Source organism: Fusarium solani (genome assembly GCF_023522795.1).
Source record: "Fusarium solani strain SB1 chromosome Unknown bctg00000004, whole genome shotgun sequence".
In the NCBI taxonomy this organism is placed as follows: domain Eukaryota; kingdom Fungi; phylum Ascomycota; class Sordariomycetes; order Hypocreales; family Nectriaceae; genus Fusarium; species Fusarium solani.
In genome coordinates, this window is record NW_027072152.1 from 3,654,348 (window position 1) to 3,667,810 (window position 13,463).

Below are 13,463 nucleotides of genomic sequence, written 5' to 3' on the forward strand. Positions count from 1 at the left end.
ATCACCTTCCACCATTTTACACTTTCAGGATAACTCAACTCTCAGCCAGCAGCCGTATTTAGAAAAGGCAGCTCATATTGACAGCCACAGCGGAGTAGAATTCAATGAATTAATCAATGAGCTAGTCAATGCACACTTAACACGGCGTCAGAAAGAGCCTTCGCCCCGTGGCTCTATGCCTATAACTCAGTTGGCTTGGGCCGTTTACCAGCCAGGTGATGGAGATGCTCGTGAACCCTTTTCCCTTGCCGCCAAGGGCTTCTTGCACAAATGCTTGAAAGTTTCTTTTGCTAAAATCAGGATACAGTTCTTTGCTGGTGATTTATTCAAGATATCGGGCATCTTCAACCGTGTAATCTCCATCAATGGCGCAAGAGTTCACTACTCATATTGAGATAGCGTTACGAAATCAAGGGAGTCCAGGCTCGAGGTTTTGGCCTTCAGCTTAGAAGCACCCCTGTAGAGACTGTTGAGAGACCTTCGACTCAGTTAATATGTGATAGACAATTTGGATGTGGTGATATTTGATACTATCTATCGGCTTGTCAGCTTGGCTATCCCATCAAGGGCCACGCTTCAACTATAACAAAGAAAATAATACCAATATATGATAGTATTATATCCTAATGCTAATATAGTGCCCTTTTCCTTTAGTCTTCCTGCTGCCTGGATATTTGATATATTGTTCCTTTTGTTTAGTTCCCCGCCGAGACTTTCCAGAATGTCTAATATTTGGCGGAATGTGAGTTCTTTATTGTCGGCTAAAACGAGACGATCAAGAGTGCGCTTGTAATTGATGATTCGATTAACACAAGTCCCAGCATCCTGCAGATCAGTCAGAGCATAGGGCTAACTGCCCACCTCGATGATACTATCCGCAGTATTTGTAACCGCGTAGTCGATCCGACTGTTGACAATGTGTTCTTTATTATAGTTGAAGCCAGGCTCTTGATGGGGCAACTGAACCAGAAGACCGTAGTCGATCCGACCATAAGGGAGACATGGCAGGTTAACTTAATACCACCAGTCAGTATACACAGCGGTATAAGGCAAGTATAGTTTCTTAATATGCTTGAGTATGTCTTGTTTCTATGGAGAAGCTAGTCTCAGCGACTGTTGTCATACATTTCGTAATAGAAATCTTACTATATTATTATTATCTGCGATAATAATAAGAACCCCAGAAGGGATCCAAATCTTACCGTATCTCGAAGCACGAGACTATCTTATAGAAAAACAGTGGCGAAGAAACAAACCAGATATCGTCTTACTCCCGCCGCCTTGGAGGTATTTATAAGACGGGTTTCACCCAAGACGTGAGGTCCATAGATAGTAGAGGTGACAACCTCGTGACCGTTGAGAACATTGACAGCCTCATTCTTCGAGTCGCTCAAGTCAGCGCCAACGATGTTGATTGCTTTCTTTTCCAAGTCACGTACTGCTAGCTTTTGCAACGAATAGGGTCTGACCAAGGCCGTCACTTCCTAAAGAATACCAGGTTAGAGTGCAGCCTTTGGCTTCAGATTTATTCTTATTCCTCTTTGTTATTATCTGCAATGACGACAAGAGACCGCCAGCCAGAATAGTAAACAACATAGGCATTGATGCATTAGCAGCGGAGCAAGCCAAAAAGCTTTTTGTCCTACCTATGTTGTCGCAACTTCATTTGTTCCCAACCCAGATTAGAACGTCCGCTCATAAACATCCATAGTTATATCTTCAGCGGTAATGATTGAGTTAAATTGCGTCTCTATCCTGTTGCCTAAATCAACAGTCTCAAGCCGCACCTGTAGGACACATCTCAGGCATTCTACCCTATCACACTCATTCAACATTAGGGTTATGCATAAATCGTAAAGCAACCTTGATAGACTTGAGATTATCATGAATCGGACTAAGTCTACCTTCCAGATTGAATCTCGCGTAGAACCTGTTTAGAACATTCATCCGTAAAATTAGCGCCTGAGTTATTAACTTGGCACTTCCAATTAGAAGCAGAGAACTCGCCGCATCGTTCGAGGGGAATATCGTGTTCAGTCATGGGGTAAAAAGATAAGACGGCGCTGGCTGCTATCTTTGGAAGGTAGATGTTCCGTATAGTCTGCATTTTGATCTCGGCGTGAGCGATTTAAAGATCTCACAGGGCCAAAGAGGTCTATCCTATGCGACCTCATGCGTTCGTTATCTCCGGGTTGGTATTGCGTGGTGCAAGTTACAAAAGATCCTGTCAAGCTGCCAGTTTCAGAATATTGGGCCAAGGCGCATGACCGGATTAAAGTAATGCACCCCGCCTAGAGTAGTAGTGCAGAAGTGCCTTGCTCTTGGCGATAGGCCGTCCGGGTTTATCTAATTCCCGAAATTCTCTACAAGGGCAACAAGGGCAGCAAGTTTGATACGTTGTCAAAGACAGTGAAATAACAAGTGAGAAATACGCCCAGTAGTGATCTTTTCCTTGCATTTCTACTCTTTTCTTATCAATTCTCTGTTCCTAATCATTGCCGGATCACTCGATCCGCCGCGCATCTCCACATTCTTAATGGTCGACCAAGTTATCGACTTGCCTCATCGGGATATTGACCCTTGCTGCCAAGCGCCATCTATGTCGATCACTTGCGCGGGAGGATTACAAGGTTAAGATGCTTTTTCCAACTGCCGAACTAGACGACGGAGAACGGAGTTCAGTACCAGAAAGGCAGGTACACCTATTTGCATACTCTCAAGATATCACCAAGCAAGCTTATCGCGGAATCACAGCCAGAGAGGCAGGTATGGAACCGGACATAGTTGAGACGAACCATCAAGAGGTTCATCTCGACATATAAAAGGATGAAGAATCACCGTTCTAACAGTCTTTCAACTCCAACAACAATCTCTCTTCACTCTTCAACTCTCTACTCTTGGAATCCTCTGCCTGCTCTTCACCATGGTCAAGTTCGCTGCCATCGTCGCACTTGTTGCGCCTCTTGTTGCCGCCCGGCCTCAAGACCGACCCATGATCGTCGGCGGAACGGCTGCCAGCGCTGGTGACTTCCCCTTCATCGTCAGCATCTCTTACAATGGCGGCCCTTGGTGCGGAGGTACCCTCCTCAACGCCAACACCGTCATGACGGCTGCCCACTGCACTTCTGGTCGCTCTGCTAGCGCCTTCCAGGTCCGCGCTGGAAGTCTGGTATGTTCTCTGAGACATGAAGAATCCAACACATGTATTTACTATTGACAGAACCGCAACTCGGGTGGTGTTACATCTTCCGTTTCTTCCATCAGGATCCATCCTAGCTTCAGTAGCTCGACCTTGAACAACGATGTTTCCATCTTGAAGCTGTCTACTCCCATCTCGACTAGCTCCACTATCTCTTACGGTCGCCTGGCTGCCTCGGGCTCCGACCCTGCTGCCGGCTCTGATGCCACAGTTGCAGGCTGGTGAGTAGATCTAAACATGTCCTCGGTTCAGGACTAACTTGGAATATAGGGGTGTCACCTCTCAGGGCTCTTCCACCTCCCCCGTCGCTTTGAGGAAGGTTACTATCCCTATTGTCTCTCGCACCACTTGCCGATCCCAGTATGGCACTTCTGCCATTACCACCAACATGTTCTGCGCTGGTCTTGCTGCGGGTGGTAAGGACTCTTGCCAGGGCGACAGCGGTGGTCCCATTGTCGACACTTCCAACACTGTCATTGGCATTGTTTCTTGGGGTGAGGGTTGTGCTCAGCCCAACTACTCCGGTGTTTATGCCCGAGTTGGTACGCTCCGCTCTTACATTGACGGCCAGCTGTAAATTCCTCGCTGGAGTGGTTTACACATTTTGGCCTCGGCACTTTACTGGTCAGAGATTCTAGTCGAGATGGTGACATAAGGTGGAGTAGGAATGCTGAGAGTGTTTGAGAGTTTAGTTGATAGTCAAGATCCAAGTCCCGGTTGGCCATGAACTGGCAACTCGAGCGACTAGATTCTCAATAACATTGTTAGTGGAAGATTTCTTCTCGAGTACCATGATTATCGATATCGTGATGGCAGAACTACACCTGAAAAAGTGCTGTGCAAGCCTTCTTCCATATCCCGAACTCATCAACGGTATAAGAGACACCATTCTCCAGTTCGCTTCCGTATACGTGACCCCATATCTACAAAAAGAAATATCAGTAAGTCTGATTGATCAAGCATCTCCTGGTCAATCTTGTCCACTATTCTATGAATCTTGGGACATCAAATTATATAAGGACAACGAGTAATATCAATTACAAAAAGAGTGATGTTTCCAACTATGTCGTGACTGCTAATAAATTCCTATATACCGAAGCAATGCCTGATAACCATCCACTAAGTTGTCTCATTGTTTGTATCTTTTCACAACTCTTCTGGCAGATCTTCCACAACCACGCCTTTGATGTCCTTAAGCTTCTCGATGGCCGGTAGGGTCATAGGGCTAAAACCAAACCGTGTCAGCACTGGCTCTTGGTTCTGAAAATTCTGGCACCTACGGGGGATAGCATGTAGGGATCATGGTGCGAGTGCTCTTCCAATGCTCTGCACCAGTATCTTCCTTGACGATGCTGGATTGAGAATTAGCCTGACTATCAGACGTCAAAAATATCGCACATCGTACTCCGTCACCGTCTGATTAGATTCTTTGTAGTCGTCCATCAGCTCAAATGTATAAGTGATTGACTTGAAACTCTTTTGTCAGCAACCCTCAAAAGCGGGTTTTTGCTTGTGTAGAATCCTCTTACCTTTCGGTCGGCCATCATGGAGAAAGCTGAACGGAATAGAACAAGTGAGGCACAAGCCGCGATAGTGATGAGCACTATGCAATATTTCGAGAAAAGATGCATTGGTATTTGCCAGCCTTGACTTGAAGCTTTCAGAATTAGGCGTGATATGATGTCTATTTAAGTAGCATTTAAACGTTTGACTATCTTTCGGACGTCATCGAATGTGGAAGGTGATGATGTGCTTATGACAGGGGTAAGACGTCGGAACAAAAGATCCCTGCCTCGACTCCTCAGCTGTTGTCTGTGTGGGGAAAGCTTATCGGCGATCAGATCAGAGTGTCTCACGGTCACCTGAGTTTAGGGTGAGCACCACCTGAGCCTCGCTTGAGGGAGGGAGGCATGAGCTACCATCCACAAAGCGGCGATGCTTCGTCGTTGATATTCTCCTTCCAAAACACCGTGACCTAGTTAGTTATTTTGACTTCCTAAGGCTGCCATCATAGGCTTCATGTCCATAGAGATACGTATCTCGGCTCAATGGAGTTGAGAAGACTGTGGACGACTACGGTGCCAGTTTGACACGTTGCACCAAGTATTGTAACCTTCATTGTTCTGGTCATTTTGGTGAGGCTACTGGCTCATTGGCTCTTGCAGTCATCATCGATAATAACAAAAACAACTACAACAATGGCCTCTATTGGAGATATCTGATGAATGGCTGGGCAGCATCTAAATGTACTTACCGTAGTTACATCGACACACAATGGGCATTTGTCATCTAACGTTATGAGGGCTTTGCGGAGGGCAACGCCAAACTCCGCAAGCACGAATTAAGGAAGCCTTGATACTTTAAAAAGCGGGTCTCGGGTGCTTGGAAGACTCCGGCAGCCTTCCCCTACAGGGTGTGGTCTGGCTAGTCGGCCCGGCTTCAGGGTTCGGTTGTTGAGAAGTAGATAGTTATACAGTTCACCTCCAGTTATTTACGGTGGCCCAAGTTGCCCACTTCTTGTAGCAAGCTAACTCGAAGTCCTGTTAAGGCCACTGGAACAGAGATGTCAGTTCCTATACAAGCTGGAGATATCCAAGCTTGCCCTAGTTCATTTAAGAGCTACACTCAGCAGCCTGAGCGCGGGGTTTGAGACGAGGTGAGGTCTTACTTCACCAGTAGTCTTTTGCGTGCTCTTTCAGATGGTTTGGACTTCACATATGTTGCGGAGAATTGAATGTCTTCAATGATGCCTCTAAAGGAGGCCGTTCTCTACAGTAGCAAATAACACGGTTTCATGGATAGCAATATTAACACGTAACGTCATATTGTCTTGGCTGCGAGAGCGATAGCGAGAGCGAGAGTTGTAGAAAGCCGATATCTCCGGAACGTGCCATACTAGCGCTCTTCTCAACTGTTGCAGGGATCAACGTTGGGAGTACCTGAGTTTACCACCCCCTATCCTATGAATGGGCATCAGTGACAAAGAGAGGTTGCAAGAAGCGGACTTGAACCCTTGAGCTTATAAAGAACTCCGCCGATGACAAATTAAAGCGTCTAGATACGGGAATGATGAGAGTTGAAGATGTATTGCGTGATACCAACACTACTAGCAACAGTTTGAGGCTGCGCAAACATCATCTAAAGGCTACAACGGAGATATTGCAAGTTATAAAAGAAGTCCAGCCATATGATATATCAACATCAATAAACATTCCCTCCAAGAGTATCTTTACATTAGCCTCACTTATTCATCACAACTACGAGACATCAACATGGTCTTCACTGGTCTTAGCAAATACCACAAGGAGCCCTACCCGGAGATCTCCCCCAAACTCCCAGAAGTGAGCCAAGAAGGGAGAACCATCCTTATCACGGGAGGGAGTGACGGCATTGGACTTGCCACAGCCAAAGCATTCGTTGCCGCCTCAGCCAAGAGGGTCATCATTCTAGGCCGACGCGCTGAGAAGCTTGATTCAGCGGTTGCCGAGCTTGTGAGAGAGGCGGCCTCGCTCGGGTCGCCCACCGTTGCCGAGGGCCGTGTGTGTGATGTATCCAACTTGGAGTCGTCCGCTTCGCTTTGGGCCCGCCTTCGAGATGACAGAATTGTCGTGGATGTGCTGGTCTTGAACGCCGCCGCTGTTGGCGCTATTAAACCTCTGATTGAGATCGGCAGAGATAACATCCTCAAGGACTTTGACTTGAATTTCCGCACCAACCTGGATTTCACGGAACGTCTCTGTAAGCAGGAAGGGAAGGGAGCAGGCGGAAGAAAGGTATAAATTCCTACCGGCTAACCGATGTGCAATAGCTAATATGGCGCTTGATGCCTCACAGGTTGTAGTCGGGGTTTCAACTCTCGCAATTTACCTATGGAACCTGGTAAAGGACCGTCCGTCGTACGGACCCTCCAAGAGCGCAGGCACCCTGATCCTCCAGCAATTTGCCCGGGCTTTCAAGCCAGAGGAGCTTCAGGTCTCGATTGTTCACCCTGGTGCAGTCTGGACTGAGGGCATGAGGGAATCTGGTGCCACCGAGTCGACGTATAAATGTGACGATGGTGAGTCTCGAGCCCTATCCCCATCAGAGTATGTCTATTTAAATGCTGACGTCTCAGTAGTGGACCTTCCAGCCCATTTTATAGTCTGGTCTGCCAGCCCACAGGCAGAATTCTTGCACGGCCGGTTCATCTGGGCCAATTGGGATGTAAACGAACTTAAGGGAGAGGCTTTCAGGAAGCAGTTGGACGAGAATCCCAACTTATTGACTGTTGGGGTTGAAGGACTATCGGAGAGTAAGAACCTACCTATTGTGTAGGTTTTCTAGACGGGTTATACATGGCTAGATTCAAGAGGGTCAATGGGCCATCACATGAAGGCTTCAATGAGAAAAGGCCACAGAGAGGCAAACACGTATGAAGGGTTACTGAATATTGTCAAGTGGGCCAATCATTAGCAACTTTGACCAAATGTCGAGTTCGTACTTTATACGCAGTCATCATGTCGCTAGTCAAACGAGGTGTCGAATCAGACCCGGGATTTCATCAGAGGCTTACGATTAACGGAAGCTGCAATATCACTCTCCAAACATATCTATCTGCCGAAACAACCTTACAAACTAGCACCCGTACCAGAACAAACGTATAAGACTCAGACACTCATCAAAGGTGTCATCTATTGCACTGAAGTTAGAGAAATGTCGTACAACCTCTTTGCCTTCTCCTCATCGTACGCCCACTCGGCATGACCAGCCTCAATCACACTCTCACCTTTCCTCGGCTCACTAATGCGGTTCCGTTCCAGGTACTTTCCCCCTCGACCTTCAAGCTCCCGGCTAACGGCCGCCCAGACCGACGTGGAAGCGCCCTGCTCCGGGCTCATCATAGACTTGAGCGTAGCCATAACCCCGGATTTGAAGAAGATCAGAGCATCGTGTAGATTGGGCTTCTGGAGACCTGTTCTGATGCCTCCAGGGTGCACACTCCAGGCGTGTAGGCCCTGTGCCCCGTAGCGACGTTCGATCTCGCTGGCGGTGTAGACGTTGGCTAGCTTACTCTGTCCGTATGCTAAAAAGGATCGTATTTTCGGTTCTCCCAGTTGAGATCGCTAAAGTCCATGGGGGCGTTTCTGTGCGCAGTCGACGAAACAATGACAGCACGTGACTGGAAATCAGGTGTTGATGATTCTAAGAGCATGGGTCTCAAGAGTTCAAACAGAAGAAAGTGTGAGAGATGGTTGGTGCCCCAATGGAGCTCGAAACCGTCCTTGGTTCTTCCCTCGGGGACGTGACGTATTCCGGCATTCTCGATCAAGATGTTGAGCTTGTTGGTCTTGGCTTTGAGCTCGGCGACACAGGCGCGAACACTCTCGAAAGACTCGAGATCAAGTTTAAGAAGATGAACTTGAATATGATCAAGAACGTCTTCGAGTGCAGTCCTAGCCTTTTCCAGGTTGCGTGCGGTAACGAAGATGGTTGCACCTGTGGCCTTCATGGCCCGTGCCGTTTCGATGCCGAGTCCAGATGAGCAGCCGGTAATGAGGACCACTTTATCGGCCAGAGATCCTTCTCTCTGCTCATCTTTGACAATTTGCAGGGCGGTAGGTCGTGCATCGCCAGGACCGTTGGGTTTGAGGTGTGCAGCCGCGTATCTGGAGGTTGTCGATGTCATTTTTGCGCTTGGAGATGATCCAAATGCGGTTTTCGGGGCTGGGTGACGGGAGAACGAGTGAGTCTGAATTGGATATGAAGCAAAATATCTTTACAAGGTTCTCAACGGTGCTTTATATGTTCACTTTACAAGGTGAGATGTCAATTATGACGCAACGTTGTCGGACTTGACGGAGTTATGCTCGACTGGTGATTTTGAACATGGCTCGCGAGAGGTGTCAGCTCCTATTTCCTCTTACGGTTAACCACCCGCAGATACCAGAGAGCAAGATGACAGCGGTTACAAATCACCCATGGTTTGGTCGAGGAGTCGAGATTTGGAGAAATTAAGGATTACTCTCTCTATTGTGCACGTAATACGCTAAATCTTGACACTCAAGGGATTCTCGCCTCGAGCCTCTCTCCACAAGTTTGCCGCGTTGACAACGTCTTCACATCCTATTAAGAGAAACCCCCATTTCTTTGCAAATGACTCGGTAACTTCCCAACCAGAAATCTCCCAAGGATCTGACCAAGATATAATACCAGACTCTCCGATCCAAGAATTTGTCAAGTTTTCAGTTGTAATAGTATCACATTCGCCCGTTGTTATTGCAACTGGGGCTGGTTGACGCTCAGTGTCGCTGCCCTTGGGGTCAACCAGGGCGGATTGCTCTTCAACTTCTTCACTAGTTAGACAAAGGCTCTCGAAGGCCTCTCCAACTAAATCCAACATGAAAGCATCCTCATCGATATCATACTCTTGAAGCGCAAGGATCAGGTTATCCCGTAGTTTTGGGGAAGGAAGGAGATCCACCCATCCAGGATGGGGGATCTGCTCTTGGAGTGGTGTCGGCATCAGAGACGCCGGTAGAGTAACTTCGACCTCGGTTTCGGGAGCAGGTAAGGTGAACACACGGCAAACAGAGCAGAACCTTGTGGTCTCTAGGGGGATGATGGATAATATGAAGTAGTTTGTGAGGATCGCACGGGAGACATTGAAGGCGATGACGTGGAGGAGTTGGGAGTCCCGGGTGAGAGGAAAGTATACAACGGACGGAGAGGGAGCAGTAACTGTATTTACAGCCACTTTGCAAGGTCCGCTGCCATTCCCTGGCTCAAGACGGTCTTGGTGCTCTTTTGCTTCGGTGAGTCGCTGGCGCCGCCCTAGATGCACAAGCTGTCAGCAACGGGCACTAAGAAAGGAAAGACAAGTCGATTTACTTACGAGCCGCTCTCTTATTGATTCTATTCTGCCGCTTTCTCCTCTCTTTGGCATCAGTTAGACCCGCCCATTCATCCTTCTCGCCAAGGACCTGAACGGACATGGTTAGCCTCCGTGACAGTGGAGCCGTGCCAGGGTTCGTACCTCTTCGCGCATCGGCACAAGTCGAAAAGTCTGAAATGAAGCCATGGCTACAGCTGCTGTCTTGGGGAATAATGTGTCCGCTTGCTGAAAAGAGTGAGTATGATGGTGATAGTTGAGTGAATGGTGTATGTTTTAAATGGCTGCTGACGCACTTTGCTTTGATCGGGGAATTTGGGCGGATGCAGACTGCTGACAAAACTAAGCCAATTTGGGCCTGGCTTGTGACAGGGGATGGTGAGAGTCAGGGGAGGTTGATGATGCCTAAAAGTGAATCATGGTGAGAACTCGCGTCACCTTGATCAAGGATCTTCTGAATAGAACTCGGATAAAGGTGAAAACTGTAAATACTGCCCCGTGAAACTGGTTTTCACTAGGTAGGCTCTGCGTAATTCCCTGAGGTGCCTACTATCAAGCATGTGTCAATCGGGCATCCGCTCTGTCAACCCAAGCATCCACGGCTCAAATCATGTTGCTAGAACTCTTGACATAGAAGTTTTAACTTCTAAAGATTATTCATGTTCAATAGTTATCTCTTTCTACCCCAGGCGACGGAGCATTTCTGTTTTTCTAAGGACTTTTGTTTGGCTTGGATAAGTCGAAACCTCGAATGTCTGAGCTGCGGATCGGCTAACCTAGAGTTAGGTCTCGGTCCGGTGCGTACACGGTAAACGACCACTGCAGAATACGAGTCCGAATACCGACTAGCAACTCGTAAAGACTCAGGTACCGTCTCAGCCAATTTTACCGCTTTGGTTTGAGGAGCGTCTCAGTCTAGCCCAAGTCAGTGGATGATCTGATCAGCAACCCTCCTCAACTGACGTCCGACTCTTGGGTATTGTCACATGCGGTTCGGGATTTGGACGTCGGATCTTTGCCAATACAACTCGCGCCGATTTGGAAAGTATTGGAGTGAGATACACGCTTCTTCTAAATGGCTACATATCTGTCGTTGTGTTGGTCCCATCAATTGCGCTCCTGAAGGGCAAGGGCAAGAAGGTGAAGGCCAAGACAGAGCCCCTTCAACTCCGCTGGCTTTGGCGCAAGAATTCCTTTTGGGTCTGGACCTTGGGGTGCATTTGGCGGTACGAGATCTTTGGGTATGAAGTCTGGGCTTTTCTAATTGTTGAGCTAGTGATGGGCTACTTTATCGCCCTCTACTCTAATGCATCGTATGCGACGGACGGGCTGGGGCTTTCACAGCGGCAAGGTGCTGCGCTACAATCAATTCTTGCTGCGGGACAGGTCCTCGGCCGACCACTCGTTGGACAGGCTCTCGATATGGCGGGATGATTGAACATGGCCGTCGCCGCTAATATCCTGGCTGCGCTCAGTTGTCTGGTCATTTGGCTCCCCGCTGGATCATTTGCGGTTCTCGCCATCTTCTCCATCATGCAAGGTGCGTTTGGTGGAACCATTCTCTGTGTCATTGCGCCGGTTGCTACTCCGGTAGTAGGGGTCATTGGGGTTGGTTCTGCCCTTGCTATCTTTTGGTTGATGATGGTGTTGCCAGCTACCTTTGCCCAGCCTGCTGTCGTAGCTTTGATCGACTACTCACGACACATGTTGAAGAATGAGGGACCAGATGTGTACCAAGCATCCATCATACTTTGTGGTGGATTATTCGCGTTGAGTGCTGCCATGCTCTGCGATCTAACGGAACGTCAAGATTTTTGAGAAGACATGACGGAAGAAGTTTAAGAGTAGTTACTTGCGTGTTCATTAGGCATATATCGCTATTCTAAAAGGCTCGAAAGGCTCATCCCGAAGACATGTAAAGTAGGTCTGATTATTCTCAACTCCAAAAACCAGTCATTTAGCCCTCTCATAACTCCGAGTTCCACTGCTCATTGGTGACATAGCACAGAATCCAGCCAAAGTCGACAGGGTTTGTGGAGATATGAGCAGGCTCCTTCTTGGTAAACTGCTCGCTACCAATCCTGGAGGCATACTGGTTGAGATATCGTTGACACACGATGTTGTCCTCGGCCGGCTTGGGCGCTTCGGCAACGTGGTCGACACCCTCGACCCTTAGCTCGGTGATTTGCGTCCGGCTGACGTGTGTGAGACGGCCGAGGGGTACGAGAATGGTGTGCTTGGTTTGGTCCTTGCCGAAGCCGTTGACGGCGACGACCTTGGCTGAGACGTGGTTGGGGACCATTGTGCGCTTGAGCATCTCCATGGCGTCCGGGGAGGAAGCTTGCTGTCGCAGTGGAGGCGAGGGCGGCGGTGGCGGCGACGAATGCGGTGAAATGCATGGTGATTATTGTGAGGTAATTTGAGGGTGTTGGTGCTCTTGTGGTGGTGGATGCGGTTGTTTTGTTGTTGTTGCTGATGAAGGTCGAGTTGTTGATGGAGCTTCAGCTGATCGTGGTAACGAGTGGAAAAGCAAGTGGATTATGTAGAGCGAGTGCAGAGGTAGAGATTAAGTAGTAGATTGCTTGAGATGAGTGTGATGATGAAAAAGTCGTGAATCTGCAGGGACTCTCATGCCTTTTCTACTCGGTCAAATCGAGGCTCTCGTCAATCGTCTGCCCAAAACCTCGGGACCTTCTGTCGGTCTAAATTTAGCCCATACCAACCATCACAAGTCAGAGCCATCCAGTCTGTCACCTTCATCGCTCCACCAGACGCGCCCTTCGTAACGTACACGGCGGAGCCAATAATAGCCTCCTGATCGTTCCACTTTCTGTTGGTCCCAGCGGAAACAAGCCTTCTTTACGAAAAACGTCCCCTGCCAAGGGATGCTTGAAGTTTAGGTCTAGAACTTCACTGACAGGGGTTTGCAGATCCTCTCCGCAAATCAGGCCAGGGTTTGACCTGTTGGCCGGAGCAATGCAAAGGATTGCTGCGATTCAACGTAACGTCTCACGTCTGTGTTCTGGAACGTGGGCCTGATGCCATTGGGTGGTTTTGCAAGGGCGCAGGCGTAAAAAGTTCCCTCGGTCGGTGACATCAGATAAAACAAGAGATCTCGTGCTCGGCAGTGGGCACATGGTTCAATAGTCTCGGCGAGATTCCTTGGCTCTTGGCACTATTTTAAGCATATGCGTTATGATGTCGGCGCGTTTTGCTTCGTCGAGACGTCGGTAAGGCCGTCCCACGTGCAGAAAGCTGCCGTCATTCAGAGCCTGTCCTTCCAACCACCTCGTCTACACGATGATATAACGTTGGTGGCCAACCTCCGTATTTTGTGCACGATCCAGGTCTTGAGGCTGAGTTGTTCAGCCCTAGACCCCATCGCTCCACTGTTGA

The 13,463-nt window shown here is 48.5% G+C and overlaps 6 protein-coding genes across 6 annotated transcripts; 3 read left to right on the plus strand and 3 right to left on the minus strand.

Annotated features, from left to right (window-relative positions):
• Positions 1–2,923: 2,923 nt before the first annotated feature.
• On the plus strand, positions 2,924–3,776 carry MRS44_008250 (uncharacterized protein; the record flags this gene model as incomplete). The annotated part of the gene is made up of 3 exons (XM_046269070.2): positions 2,924–3,169; positions 3,221–3,420; positions 3,470–3,776. 3 exons carry the CDS (start codon positions 2,924–2,926, stop codon positions 3,774–3,776), a joined length of 753 nt encoding a protein of 250 aa, XP_046133726.1.
• Positions 3,777–6,471: 2,695 nt separating this feature from the next.
• MRS44_008251 (uncharacterized protein) lies at positions 6,472–7,513 on the plus strand (the record flags this gene model as incomplete). Its single annotated transcript, XM_065620836.1, has 3 exons — positions 6,472–6,937; positions 7,008–7,256; positions 7,317–7,513. The coding sequence occupies 3 exons, from the start codon at positions 6,472–6,474 to the stop codon at positions 7,511–7,513; spliced, it is 912 nt and encodes a 303-aa protein (XP_065476908.1).
• Positions 7,514–7,869: 356 nt separating this feature from the next.
• On the minus strand, positions 7,870–8,864 carry MRS44_008252 (uncharacterized protein; the record flags this gene model as incomplete). The annotated part of the gene is made up of 2 exons (XM_065620837.1): positions 7,870–8,250; positions 8,343–8,864. 2 exons carry the CDS (start codon positions 8,862–8,864, stop codon positions 7,870–7,872), a joined length of 903 nt encoding a protein of 300 aa, XP_065476909.1.
• Positions 8,865–9,224: 360 nt separating this feature from the next.
• MRS44_008253 (uncharacterized protein) lies at positions 9,225–10,256 on the minus strand (the record flags this gene model as incomplete). Its single annotated transcript, XM_046279434.2, has 3 exons — positions 9,225–10,009; positions 10,071–10,158; positions 10,212–10,256. 3 exons carry the CDS (start codon positions 10,254–10,256, stop codon positions 9,225–9,227), a joined length of 918 nt encoding a protein of 305 aa, XP_046133722.2.
• Positions 10,257–11,507: 1,251 nt separating this feature from the next.
• Positions 11,508–11,885, plus strand: MRS44_008254 (uncharacterized protein; the record flags this gene model as incomplete). Its single annotated transcript, XM_046283509.2, has 1 exon — positions 11,508–11,885. One exon carries the CDS (start codon positions 11,508–11,510, stop codon positions 11,883–11,885), a length of 378 nt encoding a protein of 125 aa, XP_046133721.2.
• A 148-nt stretch (positions 11,886–12,033) lies between these two features.
• On the minus strand, positions 12,034–12,390 carry MRS44_008255 (uncharacterized protein; the record flags this gene model as incomplete). The annotated part of the gene is made up of 1 exon (XM_046284015.2): positions 12,034–12,390. One exon carries the CDS (start codon positions 12,388–12,390, stop codon positions 12,034–12,036), a length of 357 nt encoding a protein of 118 aa, XP_046133720.2.
• Between the last annotated feature and the right edge of the window lie 1,073 nt (positions 12,391–13,463).